This window comes from Orycteropus afer, unplaced genomic scaffold, assembly GCF_000298275.1.
Source record: "Orycteropus afer afer isolate SDZICR_OR568_19922 unplaced genomic scaffold, OryAfe1.0 scaffold00042, whole genome shotgun sequence".
NCBI classification, from domain to species: Eukaryota; Metazoa; Chordata; class Mammalia; order Tubulidentata; family Orycteropodidae; genus Orycteropus; species Orycteropus afer.
Window position 1 is genome coordinate 7,692,633 of NW_006921629.1, and position 15,776 is coordinate 7,708,408.

The following is a 15,776-nucleotide window of genomic DNA, read 5'->3' on the forward strand; positions in this document are numbered from 1 at the left end:
GTGGACCCGGCCGGGGGCCGGCTGGGATGGCGCCTCCTCGGCCTTCGCCCCAGTTGCTCCTTCTGGTCGCCCTGGTGGGGCTCCTGGGTCCTAGAGAGGTAAGCTGACTGTGCCTGAGAAGGCTGTGGCCTGGGATCTCAGAGCGCGCTTTGCCCAAAGTTAGTCCTGGAAGGAGTGGCCCGCGGAGAAGGGACTAAAAGTCCCACCGTGGCGGGCTGGGCCTGGGGAGAGACGGGCAGGGCCCTCGCTGAGACTAGCGCTCCAGCTTTGCGCCTTGGACCCACAGGTTGTGCCTAGGCCCGCAGAGGAGGCAGAAGCCGGTTGTCCCGAGGGCCCATGGCTTCTGCCCCCACAGGTAGGAGTCTTGCAGAGCCGGGAGAAAAGGGGTTGCTGAAGGGGTAACTCCCTCCCGCTGTAGCCTCGCTGTATCCTACATAGTCAGTCACCCTCTGGGGACCAGTGCTTTCTGCCCTAGTCGCTAACGTTTCCATCCCAACCTGATGCTTTGCGCCCACCGTCCTCTCCTCATCCTTCACACAGAATCCCCTAGCTGCCCTAAGCTCTCTTCTTTCCCCATGTACAGGCGTCACCACGAGTGACATATGCACGGATGAACTCAGGGCTGGTAAGTACAAGCAGGGACCCATCTTTGGGTGCTGTGCTTAGAGAAAGCCAGCACGTTGCAGGCTTCCTCCAACTCTTTTGCTCAAGAGCTCGGTTCCTTATCTCTTCCCTCAGGAAGAGGCAATGTTCCTAGTCTCCCACCTGGCCCTAGTCCGAGGACTAAACAGATATAGGTGAGCTTTGGGCCTCTGTCCTCTGTAGTGGTGTGGGAGGAAAGCTACCCGGTAGCCATGTGTGGGCAAGTGGCAGCAAATGGAAGTGAAGGTAGTAGGAAAAAAAAACAATTCCATGTCTTAACTCTCCCAGGTACTGTGGGAAGTCTCCTGACTTCTCAAGGCCTCAGTTTTCTGTAAGAGAAGATATTAATACTGTTCCTACCTGGAAGAATTGAAGGAAGTAACAGCATCTTGAAAAGTACAAAGGTGTATGCGTAAGGAGTGTGCTTCAGGTTTGTTAGTAGTGGTCAAGTGATTCCAACTCATGGTGATCCCATGTGCTTCCCATTACCAGAGTCCAAACTGGGGCTCCACTTGGATGACTGCCTCACTGTCCTCTTTATCAGTGGTCAGATGTCTTCTCTGTCTGTCTGGATTTTCCTTTGAAATCTGTAATTTTTGATCTTCTGTCATAGCTCCAGGCCAAGAGACATTGCTTCATGCCGCCTACCTGATTCCATTCCTCAAACAGCCCTTTCATCAAGTCAGCCACTCTTCTGAAACTTTCATGACTCATTTTCCCTCCTTATCGTGGCCCTACTCCCCTACCTGCCTTTATAAACCAAACCCAGCCCACTGACATCAAGTTGATTCCAACTCACAGTGACCCTATAGGACAGAGTAGAACTGCCCCATAGGGTTTCCAAGGCTGTAATCTTTATGGGAACAGACTGCCTCATCTTTCTCCCATGGAGCAGCTTGTGGGTTCAAGCTGCTGACCTCTTGGTTAGCAGCCAAATGCTTTAACCACTGCACCACTAGTAGGCCCTAGTTGAATGAGCCTCAACTGACCCCTCCAGAACCTTGGTTCTTCTCTATCATGTTAGTCTTCTCACCACACACATTGAGTGCCAGGCTTATTCTCACCTCTGCAACTTTGCTCCTGTTTATTCTCCTCCACACCTGGCCTATCCTCACCTGAAGTGTGCCGCTCCCTCCCCTCCCCCATCTAGCCCCATGCATCTTCATTGCTTAGTGCAGGGGTCAGTGCTCCTTTGGAACCTTCCCTGACCACGTCAGCTATCCTTCATCACCTCCTTCTCTGAATTCCTGTATTGCTCATGACCGTGCTCTCATAATTTAACAAGGAATCACTTTCAGTTGAGTTTGCTATTTCATTTGCACAAGTTTTTTTGTTGTGTGTGTGTGTGTGTGTGTGTCTGTGATTTGGGTAAAAGTTTACAGAGCAAATCCACTTTCCATATAGTTCACATACACTTTTTCTCATGACATTGACTACAGTTTACTCCAGTCATTTGCACTGGTTTTGTTTGCCTGAGCTTCCTACCCATTCTCTGCAAGCAGAGTCCAGGAGTTAGTCCTCTTTTGACATCTGCTACAGCACCTAGCACAGCTCTGAGCACCAAGTTGGCTCATGTCTTTTGATGTCTTTAAAAGAATATTTAACTAATGATTGATGATATGACTTTCCATCCTGGGATTATGCACCTGGTGTGTGTGTGTGTGTGTTGTATTTGGATGGTCTTGGGAGATTGAATATATAGACCCTATCAATAAATGGAAGACCTGGTCTTCATTTGGGGGCATTTACAGTCTAGACTAAGGAGTTCTGGTGCCACAGTGCCTAAGTCATTTGACTGCTAATCAGGAAGTTGGTGGTTCAAACCCACCAGCCACTTCACGGAAGGAAGATGAAGCAATCTATTTCTGTAAAGATTTACCACCTTGGAAACCCAGTGGGGGTAGCTATGAGTTGGAATCGACCCGATAGCAGGTTACAGTCTGGACTGGGGACCTGTAAAGCCATCGTTGCAGATACCAAGAAACAAAACTGAAAGAACGTGATCTGAGTCCAGTAAGGTTACTCAGAGATGTGGTCTTGGGAGTTGTGAGCTTTGAGGTGGTGGCACTTGATGGAGAGGAGGGGTAGAATACTCAGAGGCAGGGGAGAGCATGCCAGCACCAGGATCCTTTGTTCTTTCCTGGGCCCTGAGGGTGGAAGGGCCATCTGGGAGTCCCTTTAAACTGTCCCCCACCCCAGGATAGGAGAACTTGGGATGCTTAGGGAGGGAGCTGGGCCAGGGTTGATGTCTCCCCACCTCTCCTCCAGGATGAGGATGTGAGCTTCCTCTATCACCCCTGTGCCCACCCCTGGCTGAAGATCCAGCTGGTCCTCCTGGCCCATGTCTGTGTGGCACAGCCCTCACTGGCCCCTGACTCCAGTCTCACTCGGGATCGGGTATGTGGTTGATGAAAGGCACTGACAGAAGGCTGCAGCGCCATGTGCGTAACTTTGCAAGGAAAGGAAAGTCCAGGGGCTTCCTCTAGCTTGCCACCCACTGGTCTCAGCTCTAACAATTCCCTCTTTCCATAGCCCTTGGTACTGACAGCGTGGGGGTTGGCACTGGAGATGGCATGGGTAGAGCCAGCCTGGGCCGCCCACTGGCTGAAGAGGAGGTGGCGGCGGAGGAAGCGGAGGGAGAAGAAAGGCTGGTTCCACTCTGACGGCCTTACTGGGCCCTCTCCCTTAGTGCCAACCCCAGGCAGAAGGCGGCTGTGGTGGAGAGGGTGTGTGCAGGTGAGGGGTGCTGGGCCCAGTGTTGGTGGGAGTTGGGGTGGAAGGGTACCATTGTGTTATCTGGAAGTGGGCATGGAAGGGTGACCACTGCCTCTTCTCCTCACAGCCCTCCTCTTTGGCCTTTGCTCTGCGAAGCTGGCGGCCCCCAGGGACAGAGGTGGTGCCTAGAGGGCCCAGGCAGTCCTCTCCAGATGGTGCCAAGAGGCGGGGACTACGGGCTGCCCTTGGTCTCCAGCCCACTCCCTTAGTCCCAAGGCTGTCCTCTGCTTCCTCACAGAACTCAGAGGCCAAGCAGTCCACACTGGGCACTCTGGGTGAGGGGGGTAATGGCCTGTCAGTGCCCATTGTCCCCCTGCTGCCTGGGAGGCCTGAAGGCAATGCCAGCTCTAGGACAGAGGCTCAGGAACCCAAGGGGCAAGGCAGCCCAGGGGGCTGTGTCTGTCCTAGCCAGGCTTCCCCGGCCCCTCGGGCAGCAGCGCCGCCTCGAGTCGCCAGGGGTCCCACTCCACGCACAGAGGAGGCTGCCTGGGCTGCCACTGCCCTGACCTTCCTGTTGGTGCTGCTCACCCTGGCCACGCTCTGTACGCGGTTGCACCGAAACTTCCGACGCGGGGACAGCATCTACTGGGGGCCCACGGAGGACAGCCAAGACACAGTGGCTGGTGAGCAGCTCCGGCTCCACCCATCTCCCCAGCCCCGCCCCGCCCCGCCCCGCCCCATGCTTCCCTGCCCTTGACTGGCCCCACTCCGTCCCCATAGCTGTGCTGAAGCGGAGGCTGCTGATGCCCCCGCGCCGCGTTAAGCGCTCCCGCCGGAGACCCCTCCTTTCACCCACGCCGGACAGCGGCCCAGAGGGGGACAGCTCGGACTGACCGCCCCCAGTCCTGCCACAGTGGCAGGCGGGCTCCTCCTCCCGTGGGTAGGCCGCGACCTCTGCCACGTGTACCGCGCGCAGGGGGGCCCCCTAGCGGTCAGATGAACCGGTCCTGCCTCAGCCTGGCAGAGGCTTTCTTCCTCAATTTGAGGAGCAGCAACCCAGGAGAGAAAGAGGGGCCGTTTCAGACACCCCTGCCCGAATACCCTGTATTTCAGATTAAATTATTTTAGTAGAGTCTGGAGTTGAGTTTGTATATCCACCAGAGATAAGATCCCATCTAGGGCACTGGCTCTAGGTCCAGGCTCTAGGACCCCATACGTTTGGGCACCAGCCAAGCGGAGCTTAGACACAGGATTTTAAGAGTGTGGAAAAAAACACCCACTTCACAGCACTGTTATTTCCAAACTTCTCTTCTAAAAGACAGAGTTTCTCAAACCAGCACTTCCCTGTGCGGGGCTTCAGGCGGTCCGTCTTCATTTGTTTCATGCTGTTGCCAGATTTTCCTATCTGTCACCTCCCCCTCTTTACCCCCATAATTCTATCAGAAACAGTACCATGGTCACTTATTTATTTTTGATACAAATGTACATGACACATGTCTTGACAGTCAGCCCACCCACCACCACACAGACACGGCCTGGCCCCTGGGGAAGAGGTGGGGCAGGGAGAAGAGCTGGTATGTGCTGCCTTCCCAGGCTGCAGCCCAGCTTCCAAAGGGCAGGACCACAGCAGAGGCGCAGGTGCTGACCATGGGTGCTGGCCTCTCGGAGATGATAGGAATGGGGCTCACACCCACCAGCTGAGTCGGGGACCCCGGGGAGCCAGCCCCAGGCTCAGATGCTCAGTTTTCAGCCCCAGCCAGAAGGGGGACTAAAGATGGAGGGAATTAGTGTCCACTTAGGCTCATAGAGAAGGGGTCTGAGGGCGGGGAGAGATGAGAGAAGACAGCCAGTAGGACCACAGCTGGTTACCTCAGCAGTTCCCTGGCCCCAGGGTCGGGGAGAGGGAGGCTGATTCCCAACGCAGGTCCCACTGCTCTGGCCCCCTCATCCCTCACAGAAACCCAGAAGGACCAGGCCTCCGGAACGGCACTGCCGCCCCGCACACTCTCACGCAGGCACGCAGGGACACTCAGTTACCACAAAGTTAAAATTAAGGGGCAGGAGAGAGGAGAGGCAGGGAGAGATTTTCCAGTGTTCGCTGCTGGGGACCCCGGCACACAGGTTGGGGCCGTTTGGCATTAAAGAAAGAGCAGCAGGGGGGCTGCCGGTGGCTACAGGGCAGGGACATCCACAGAGATTATGTACAAAGGAGGGGATGCCCCCGCTCAGCCCCCAATAGGGCTGAACTGGCTCGTGGGGGTGGGGTATGTATAGAGGGCGCTTCCCCGCTCGGAGTGTCTCCACCCTGACCCTTTGCTGAGGGTGCCCTGGAGGGCGAGGGGCCGGGAGTGATACCTTGCAAGCCCCTGCACACTCGACGGGGAGGGGATGCTATGTACGGGGAAGAGGTGCATGGAATGTGGGGGACAGAAGCTCCTGCCACCCCACCTCCCCATCCTTGGGGCTAGAGGGGGGGTGGGCACCAGGGCACCTGGCTGCCAGGGGAGTGTGGCAGCACTAAGGGCACTTGTGCCAGTGGCTCTGTTGGGCTGGGGATTAATGTCTGGAGTGGCCCAGCTCCCGTGGCCGATGAGGTCCCAGGGTGTGGGTGAGGGTATGAGGAGTGGTCACTGCTTCTTCTCTCTGGTGGTGATGGTGACCAGCTGCTTGGCCGCCTTGGCGATGTCGTAGGCGCACTGGATCACTTGCTGAGTCAGCAGCTGGAAGTCCACAGGGGCGCCAGGCTCCGGGGGCACTGTCTTCCGGCACTCACTTTGCAGCCGGTAGGCGCTAGCATTGAGCAGCCGCAGCGAGCTGCGCACTGGCTCCAGGGCTGGCCTCTGGAGGGAGACAAGAGGGCAGCCGGGCCTTGGAGTTGAAGCCGTGAGCCATGATCATGGCCCACCATGCCCGTTCCTCCACCCAGGTAGCAGTCAGATGTACGATGCCAGGCCCACCCCAGGCACTCCCACTCCTGCTCTTGTTACTGGCCCCTGTACCTTTGGGAAGAGAGAGGCCATCTCAGTTACAGCCAAGTGGATCTTCTCTGAGCAGGGCACAAAGCTGTGGGGGGGATGGAGGGGGCGGGTATAAGTGAGAGGGGCTCTCAAAGGTTCCTGGGGACGGGAAACCCTGGGTGCTCTTCTGCCCTCTGCAGTGCCCCAGAAGCCAGTAATAGAAGCTTGTTCCCCACCAATACCTGTCATGCTTGAACTCCTGGGCAGCCCGCAACAATTCCTGAATGTTCTTGGTGACCTGCTCTGTCTTTAGGATGACATCCTCTGTGCTGGGAAGCCCGGGGTCCAAGTCTTCATCCAGGCTTTCCAGCTCCGGGTGGAAATCCTCCTCCTTGCCCAGCTCTAGAAACCTCTTCCCTTCCAGTCTGAGACCAGGGTTGGGAAAGAAAGACGGCTGTGGGGCCTCCTGCCTACACCTCAGGGGTACCCTGGGGCCCTCTCGGCCTCCTCCCCTCAGGGTGGAAGCAGGGAAAACGTTCTGGCTGCAGGGTCCGCGGCTGGGGACGAGCCCCAAGGGTGCCTCACCCAAGCAGTGGGTCCCCACTCTGCGTGTTCTCGTAGTCACTGTCGGCACCACTGCCGTGGCGGGAAAGCTTACTCTGGAGGGGTAGTGCAATGGGCAGCAGGTGAGGTACACCTGGATCCAGATGGCCCCCCACCCCACTCCCACTCCCACCACCTCCCACCCACACACCAGTGCAGCCTGTTCCGTGGGCGCTGCGGATGGAGACATTACCGTGTGGCGGCTTCCTTCCTGGGGGCCCGACAGCAGCGGGGAGGGAGGAGTGAAGGGCACTGCTGAGGTGGATACCCCCTTCCGGATCTGAAACCCAGGATGGGGCTGGGGTCAGTCTCTCCTCCTTCCCGCCGTTTCCCTCAGTGAGGGCAGGGACCGTGTGTTCGTCCAATCACCTCTATGCCCAGCTTCCGGCACCAGCCCAACACCCAGCGGGGGCACGAACCTATTTGTGGAAAGGGACCCACCTTCCCCAGGCCTTGCTTACCCGGTAAAGGCCAGTGGGTACGTGCACTGAATAGATGGCGTCATCCTCCAGCTCCTGGGGACGGGGCACAGTGGATGTCACGGCAGGCCCTAAAGTGGCCTCCAACCCCATTTCCCCCATCCCGTGAGACCCACAGGTGCTTACAGTGCTGTGGAAAGGCTGCAGCCTTGTGGTGAGCTCGTCACCAGGTGGGGCCCCAAAAGGCTTTAGGGCGGAGCCCGGCTCATACATGGAGAAGGCCTGGCGGTCCCTGCGGTGGGTGCTCCCGCCAGGACCCACGGTGGAGTGCTCTGCCCTTTCGCTGGGGAGAGGGGGTGTGGGCACAGGCCCCGACTGCTGCCGAATCTGCAGGTTCTCTGCCTGTAGCTTGTGGATCTGTGAGTAGCCGCACAGAATGGTGTCAGAGACTCTGGTTCAGGCAGAGACCCTCCCACCCCCTGCTCCCACCCCCTGCTCCCACCCCCTACTCCCACCCCCTGCTCCCACCGAGGCTGCAGCCCTCACCTCCCTCTGCAGCCTCCGCAGCTCATCACTCAAGCTGCTATTGACCTTCATGAGCTGCTGCACCTTTGCCTCGGAGGTAGCCAGGGCCTTCTTCAGCTCCAGGTACTCCTGCAGCGTCACGGCCCCGTCAGACAGGTCTGAGGAATCTATGCTCTGCAGGGTGAGACACAAGCGGGTCAGCCATCGCAGGCAGCCAGTGCCCTCGGGGGCTTCCACTGCGGCTGTGACCAGCCCACTTGTTCCCGAGGCCTCCTGGGGTACAAAGAGATGGCGTCAGGCCACACTGGAGGGGGTCACGGGGTGGGGCTGACAGGAGGGGGCTGGGGAAGGGCAGCGCTCAGACCCGGGCCCGGTTGTTCCGAGTGGTGCCCACGCTGCGCAGGGGCTCCTGGTCTGTGTCCTCATCGGAGGCCACGCTGTCGTAGTCATGCTGGTCGTCAAGGTCACTCTGGCTCCGTGCGGAGATCTCAAGGTTGTCTGAGGGCACACGGCTGTCACTCAGGGATCATGCCACTCCCACCCCAGGCAGCCAGAGAACATCCTGGCCGGAGCCGCAGCCTCCCCATGCAGCCCTCGCACCTGTCGGGCTGCTCAGGCTCTTGCCCTGCTGTCTCCGCTTGGCCTCACTGAGAATGTCAATGATCAAGGTGGCAAACTCTCGGGCATTAAAGCGGGCTAACTTCTGTCTCCCCTGTGAGGCAGAAAGGGGCAGATGACATCAAGGGGCCCCGTGTGGCAGACACAGGGTGGGGACAAAGCAGGATCTGACTCCACGGCAGCTGGCTCCACGTCCTCCACAGGCCACCCTTAGGACGGGGGGTGGGGTATGATACAGCTTCCAGGTGGCAAGCCGGGGCTCTTGTGAAGGGGCTGGAACACCCCTCAGAGGCTGTTCACAGTGTGTTCAGAAGAACAGCCTCCTCCTCATACCCAAATCCCACAGCAGCTGGTCCCTGAGGGAGGCCTTGGTGAGGGTGGAGACCTGGCCCAGCACCCAGCCCAGCCAGCAGCAGGGGCAGCAGAGCTCAGGAAAGTGATGACTCCAGCAGGAGACCGCCTCAAGCCCAGCCAGCCCCTCACCTGATTCCGTGTGGCCGAGTACTCGGGGTTCACGGGCAGGAAGGGCACGGCGCTGCGCTCTGTCACCAGGGTACTGTGGTTTTGGGTCGCCAGCCACACTGTGCGGGAAGGGTGGGGAGACGCTCATCCACCACGGCCAGGCACCACCCATAGGGTGAGGGGGGAACCCTCCTAGCTCTTCCTCAGGCCCAGAAAGTTCAAAACGGGGGTAGTCTAGAGGCACGTGAAGCTAGCAGCTTGGCTGGGTCAGAAGGAGACTGGGCAAGGCTGGCTAGGGGGCTGACCAGCAGGACAAGATGACTCCCTCTCACCAACCCCACATGGAGTTGGGGAAGGAGTCTCACTGGCCAGGAAGGAGTGATGTAGGGGGCGGAGCAGGACTGGGGAAAGAGCCAAGTAGGAGGGCTGTTGGAGCTCAGCTGGGGGTCGAGGGGAGGCAGGCTGCCTCCAGCTCCGAACTCTGCCGGGCTGGGGCCAGCGCCCAGGAGGAGGGCACGCAGCTGGCAGGGCCTTATCTGCATGCCTGCTGAGCAGACCAAGCCTGCACCCTTCTCAGTCCCAGGGACCTACACCAGCTCCTAGTCCTAGCCTTTCCCCAGCAGGCTAGGCACTCCTGTCCCACCCCCAAGGCCCCCCATGTCCTCAAGGCTCACCGGCATCATTTTCTCTTCGGTCCACCTCATCGTACACGTCCATGGCAAGTTCCTCAAACAGCCGGTTGCTGAGCTGGAGGTGGAGTAGGGGCTTTGTGAGATCAGGCCCCAGCCAACCTGTGCCAGTAAGGCCAGCTCACTAGGATGTCTTAAGACACGGACAATGGCTTGTGTCCCTTGTGCTATCTAGCCCCTAGTCTCGGAACCAGAAATTGGGGTGGAGAATCTATCAGCCGTGCTGCTCCAAGGTCAAAGAGTACAGCAGGGAGACCAGACCAGCTAATTCCCTTACAGGTCACAGGTGGAGGTAGGGCCCAGGGAGCCCTAACACTTTAGAGAACGGAACTAGGGTCAGACTTGAGGAGAGAGAGAGGTTGAGGGAAAAAGTGAGGCTAGAGTGGGGGAGGAGGAGGAGAACCAGGCCAAAGATGTGGAGAAGGGCATCAGATCAGAGGGCTCCAAAGCAAGCCACGGGCAAGGGGAAGCAGGAGCAGGGCGGTGGGGGCAGCACCAAGTATCAAGGGGACTCTGAGGAGACTCACGGCCTGTAGCTTCTTCTTGGCAGCCTTGGCCAGCTCAGACAGATCGAGGCTGTGGACGGAGCAAGGAGATAGGAATGGAGAGAGGGAGGCTAGACATCAGAGGTGGTCTGGCCCCTGCTGGTGACCTCCCAAACATGCAGGGACCCTAGGGAGACAACACCCCAGATGCCACACACCCTGCGCCTCCCGCCCCACCCAACTTCCATAGCCTGCACCACTGGCAGGCGTGATAATACCTCTGAGACATGCACTTTTGCCGAGATCTAAGTCCAGAGGAAGGCAGCAGAAGGAAGAACAGGGCAGAGGCAGGAATTACCCAGGAGCAGGGCAGCGCACACCTTCCCACACCAGGCTCAGACCCACCTCCTGTCTCCATCCACACAAGTAACCCCAAGTGTACAAACCTGAACTCATCTTCCCCAACCTACCCTTCCTCCCGCTTGTCCTTTCTCTCGGTTTGTGGCACCACCTTTCACCCAGCACAAGGGTCAGGACACACCCAGGAGTCACCTGATCCCTTGTGCACCCTCGGCTCTGTATCTACTCTCTGTGGCCTGTCATAATCTCCTGCCTCAGCTTTTCGATACTTCCCTAATCGACTTTTCCTTTCTTTCCCTACTTCCATTTCTAGCCCCTACAGTGCTTCTTCCATCCAGCAGACAGGGTGATCTTTGAATCGGCATTACTGACTACACACTACCCCTTGCCTTAAAACACTTCACTAACAACAGATGTGTATGCCGTATTCCAAAGAGCCCTGATGGTGCAGTGGTTAAGCACTGGGTTGCTAATTGAAAGGTCAGTGGTTTGAACCCACCAGCCGCTTTGTGGGAAAATGATGAGGCAGTCTGCTTCCATGAAGATTAAAGCCTTGGAAACCCTACTGGGCAATTCTACTGTGTTATAGGGTCACTATGAGTTGAAATTGACTTGATGGTAGTGGGATAGTGTATTTCAGCCACACTGCAAGCAGAAGCTCACTTACAAGCGCTAAGTGTGAACTATCTTATTTTTTCAACAGTCCTGTAAAACAGGTATGGTCATCCTCATTTCATAGGTGAAGTAGCCAAGGGTCAAAGAGGTCAAGCTGCCTGTCTGAAGTCACACAGGTAGCTCAATACACCCATGCTCAGGCCCTTTCTGTGTTCAGAATGAAGCTGCGACTTTTGTCCTGGCGCACAGTCCTGCTGCTGGAATTCTGTCTCCCACGTCTGGCTCCCGCCGCAAGGGCCGCCCGCAGCAGTTCCTCGTATAGCATTTCCACCTCCCGTGCCTTTGCCTTTCTAGCTACACTCTCACAATGGATGCTAATTGGCTCCTGACTATGCTGCCTTCTCCTCCAGACTGGGAGCTCCTCAAGGGCAGGTGTTTAACACCATGTCTGTGTTATCTCTGTGTCCTCAGTGCCCAGCACAGCAGCTGGCACTGGGAAGATGCTTGGTTAACATTTCATTGAATACAGGCTCATGTGTGGATGTGTTCACAACACACACGCACACACAAAGGCACACACATACACACCCCAGGGTGGAACCCGACCAGAAAAGTAGAGAGGAGTCTTAGGGTCTCAGAATAGAAGAGGCCTGGGTTTAGGGATACGAGGTGCCAGGCCTCACCATCCCCAGCTGCCCACCCAGGCCCTCTTCTCTCCAGATCCAAGGCAGAGAGAACAGCCCAGCATGAAGACAGCGTCATCAAAAAAGTGGCCACCAGGTGGCACTACGAGCCACCTTGTGAACTGGGTGAATGGCAACTGTCTAAGTTGCCTGGGCACCTGGGACCTCTCAGATCACAGGCGGAAACCCCTCATTCCCCACCTCGCAATCAGGCACAAGCCACAGAGGCTTGATCACGAGTCCCAAAGTTAGTTGAATCTTTTTATAGAAGCTTGTCTAAAGACTTCGCAGCAGGGTCGGTGCCACTAGAGCTTAGCCCAGTGATCTGCCCGCCCTGCCCAGAGGTCTTTCCTTGCACCTAGGCCCCCCATGTAATCGGCAGGCATGGCTGTGCAGGTGATATACTGAGACGGAAATTCTACCTGCTTTGGGGCCCAGGATTAGAGTGAGGGCTGGGCTGTGAAACGCCTGTGCTTCCAGCCCCTGGGGACTGGCTGGTGGGGCCTCAAGCCCCTGAAGGCTGGGGAGAGCCAGGGCAAGGACTGGGTAGGAGGTACTTAGCATGGCATCCAACTGCTTCTGGGAAGGGGCATCAGATGAAGGTGGGCACTCACCTGTCAGCCATCTGTGGGATGATGTAATGCCCATTCTTGTGATCTGAACAAGAATAAAAATGCCAAGTCACTGGTGTTGGGTGGCCTTGGCAGCTAGGAGCCCACCTCACTGCCATGACCAGGGCTTGGCATCCACAAGTGTCAGTGGGAAAGGGAGGAGGGCAGGTGAACCCCAAGAGCCCTGGGAGCTAGCTAGAAGTTATGCCCACCCCCCACTCCTGAGCCCCAATGTGCTGCAGCCCAGAGCCTGCAGCAATTTCACAGGAGCTAGTTGCCTAGCAACACTGTTCCCCAGCCAGCTCTGTTACCATGGCACCTGCTGCTGGGTGTGTCTAGGTCCCACCTGCCTGCCCCAGCCAGGCCTACCCCATACTCTGCTCACCTGGCTTCCGTCCACAGAGATAGAAGGCCAATCGGTCAGTGAGCTCATACTGGCATTCGACTAGCCTTTCCGCCAGCTCGTGGTGCCCCGCCTGCCTGTGGGGGGGGGCATGGCTCAGCCAGAAGCAGGGGACCACTTCCCCCACTCATCTAAGCCTCCACTGACCCTCACCTGGCATAGTCAATGGGTGTTCGTCCATTAACATCAGGGGAGCCAGGGTCAGCCCCGTACACTACAAGCAGCTCAGCCTGCAATGTCTGCCCCGCCTTGGCAGCCACGTGCAGAGGTGTGGTGCCCTTCTCTGGATGGAAGAAGTTGGCCTGGGCGCCCAAGGACAGCAGGCGCAGACATGTCTCCAAGTTGCCTGTCCGCACGCTCGAGTGCAGTTGCTGCAAGGAGCAAAGCGTGCAACAAATATACAAGGGGCCCTCCCCACACTGCACCTAGACCGGGCAGCTCCTGGGGATCCTACCAGCTCCAAGGGGCCCAGCAGAAATTGGGCTGTGTCAGGGAGGACAAAGGGCTTCCCACTGGGAGATAATGCCAGTTAACAATAGCCAATCACCATCTGCCATGTGCTGGGTGCTCTACTTGGAAGAGATACTATGACGTAGGTGCTGTTACTTTGCTCCTATTTCACAGATGAGGAAACTGAGACTTTGTGAGGCTAAGCAATTGCCTCACTTTTTCACGTGGCATCTGAGTGACAGAGCTGGGTCTTGGGCTCAGTAGTAATCAAGGAGAGGCCTTCAGGGTGATGTGTGGGTGGGAAGACTAGGAGAAGCACACCCGCTCCATCGTGTGGCCCCTCAAACCTTGCTGAGATCTTTGGCGGTGACTCCGTCATCATCCCGGCAGGGGAGCTTGTGCACAAATGCCAGCATCTGGTACTTGGCCCTGATGAACTCGGACTTGATGGGGCTACATGGGGCACACAGGAAGAAACGGGGAACAGAGTGGGAGAGGCTGGTCACTTGGCCACCTTGCAGGCCCAGACTGCACAGTCCCTGCCCACCACCCCTACAGCCCCACTCACTGGACTTTATCTTGGGGGTTAGCTTTACGCCGGCCGCTCTGCACTTGTGCGGGGTCCAGCAGGGAGTGCTCCCAGATGGAGTTGGCCCCATTGCTGGCAAGCGTGTGTACCATCTGCAGGGGAAAGATGCCAAGTGAGAGTGCCCACTGAGTGCTGGGCACTGGGGTAAATGCTCTGAGTGCCTACTGCAGCCCACCATGGCTAGAGACAGGACCAAGGTGGCACCATCACACCTCAATCCAGTCATACCACCCAAGGGCATGAAGCCTGGTTAGCACTTCCGGTCACAGGGTAAGCATTCCAAAGCTCAGAGAGGTTAAGCACCTGGCTCAGTGTTACACAGCCAGGTTGGGAAGGGAGGGGCGGCTAGAGAGAGCGTTCTGTACGATTCTAGGACTGGAAGTCTCCTCCCTGTGGGGTGAGTGGACGGGTTGAAAGGACCAGGCTCTGCCTAGGTGGATGCGACCACTGGAAGCTGCAGAGTGTGCATGCGGATGTAGAGAAATGTGCCGGAAGAATGACCCATACCTGCAGCAGTGTGGGAGGCCAGGCGCTGTGGCGAAGGTGCTTGACAATGGAGATGTGGCGTCCCAGGCTCCGGTGCACACTGCAGCACTCGTCACACACCAGCACCCCCCTGCTGATGGAGGCCCAGCCAGGGTCTGCCAGGGTTGGGACAAAGGTCAGCCACAGCCAGGTGACAGCGAGATGTCCGGCTCCTGAACACCCATTCTGGGCCTCCACTGTGCTTTAGCACTCCACACACATTGACTTACTCAGTTCCCAACAGCCCACAAGACGGGGACCACCAGTACACAACCAGGTTGCCAGCTGCCATCAAGCTGACTCCAAGGCATGGCAACCCCACGTGTGTCAGAGGAGAACTGTGCTCCACAGAGTTTTCTTTCTAAAATTTATTTTGTTTTGTTGTTGTTGAGAATCTATGCAGTAAAACATACACCAATTCAACTGCTTAGTTCAGTGACGTCGATTCCATTCTTTGAGTCGGGCAGCCATTCTCATTTTCCTTTTCTGAGATGTTCCTCCCTTGTTAACATAAACTCACTGCTCCCTAACGTTCCTATCTCATCTCTCCAGGTGCTGTTGTCACTTTGACCTCATAGAGACATTTTTAAAAGAGTATGATGCTCAAGGCAGACAGTTTTTAACTAGTTAAACTAAACTATTGTTTAGTGTAAAGAAGACTTCAAGGGATATTTTTCGTTTACATTTTATTTTATTTTTTTTATTGGTTTACATTTTAAAGATTACCTCAGGACAATAGTTTCATCTAGCCCCATGGCTCCAGAAAGTATGGAATTCATAATTTGAAATTCTGTTCTACATTTCCCCCCTTTTGATCAGGATTCTTCTTCCAAGGAGTTTTCAATGGCTGATTGTTCAGACATACATCACCAGGCCTTTGTGCCAAGGTGCCTCTGGGTGGACTCAAACCATCAACCTTTTAGTTAGCAGTTAAGCACCTTAACTGCCTGCAACACCCAGGGACCCCTACACTTAGTACCAAAAATTAAACCCATTGACATTGAGTTGATTGACTCATAAAGACCCCATGTGTTATGAAGTAGAACTGTACTCCATAGAATTTTTTTGGTTATAATCTTTATGGAAGCAAATAGCCAAGATTTTCTTCTGCAGTGACACTGGGTAGGTTCAAACTTCCAACCTTTTGGTTAGTAAACCAAAAAAAACAAAACTCACTACCATCAAGGTGATTCCAACTCATAGTGACCCCTACTGGGCTTCCTAGGCTATAAATCTTTACGGAAGTAGATTGCCCCATTTTCCTTCTGCAGAGCAACTGGTGGGATTGAACAGCTAACCTTCTGGTTGGCAGCCAAATGCCTGACCCACTACACCACCAGAGCTCCTTTTTAGTAGTCAGGTACAAACTGTTTGTGCCACCCAGAGATCTTTCCCCAGGTTACCAATGAGGAAACTGAGCTACAG

General features: G+C 56.3%; 2 protein-coding genes across 2 annotated transcripts; one reads left to right on the plus strand and one right to left on the minus strand.

The window, feature by feature from the left end:
* Nucleotides 1-26: 26 nt before the first annotated feature.
* TP53I13 (tumor protein p53 inducible protein 13) lies at nt 27-4,250 on the plus strand. The gene is made up of 7 exons (XM_007937403.1): nt 27-98; nt 287-355; nt 584-625; nt 2,911-3,039; nt 3,175-3,378; nt 3,485-4,040; nt 4,138-4,250. Exons 1-7 carry the CDS (start codon nt 27-29, stop codon nt 4,248-4,250), a joined length of 1,185 nt encoding a protein of 394 aa, XP_007935594.1.
* Nucleotides 4,251-5,984: 1,734 nt separating this feature from the next.
* Nucleotides 5,985-14,643, minus strand: GIT1 (GIT ArfGAP 1). Its single transcript, XM_007937404.2, has 21 exons — nt 14,601-14,643; nt 14,334-14,467; nt 13,806-13,918; nt 13,585-13,690; nt 12,941-13,158; nt 12,770-12,864; nt 12,388-12,430; nt 10,394-10,420; nt 10,158-10,206; nt 9,616-9,688; nt 8,963-9,060; nt 8,462-8,573; nt 8,226-8,359; nt 7,883-8,035; nt 7,523-7,753; nt 7,379-7,432; nt 7,111-7,197; nt 6,900-6,973; nt 6,557-6,739; nt 6,357-6,420; nt 5,985-6,197 (listed from the first exon to the last, which is right to left on the minus strand). Exons 1-21 carry the CDS (start codon nt 14,641-14,643, stop codon nt 5,985-5,987), a joined length of 2,304 nt encoding a protein of 767 aa, XP_007935595.2.
* Nucleotides 14,644-15,776: the final 1,133 nt, after the last annotated feature.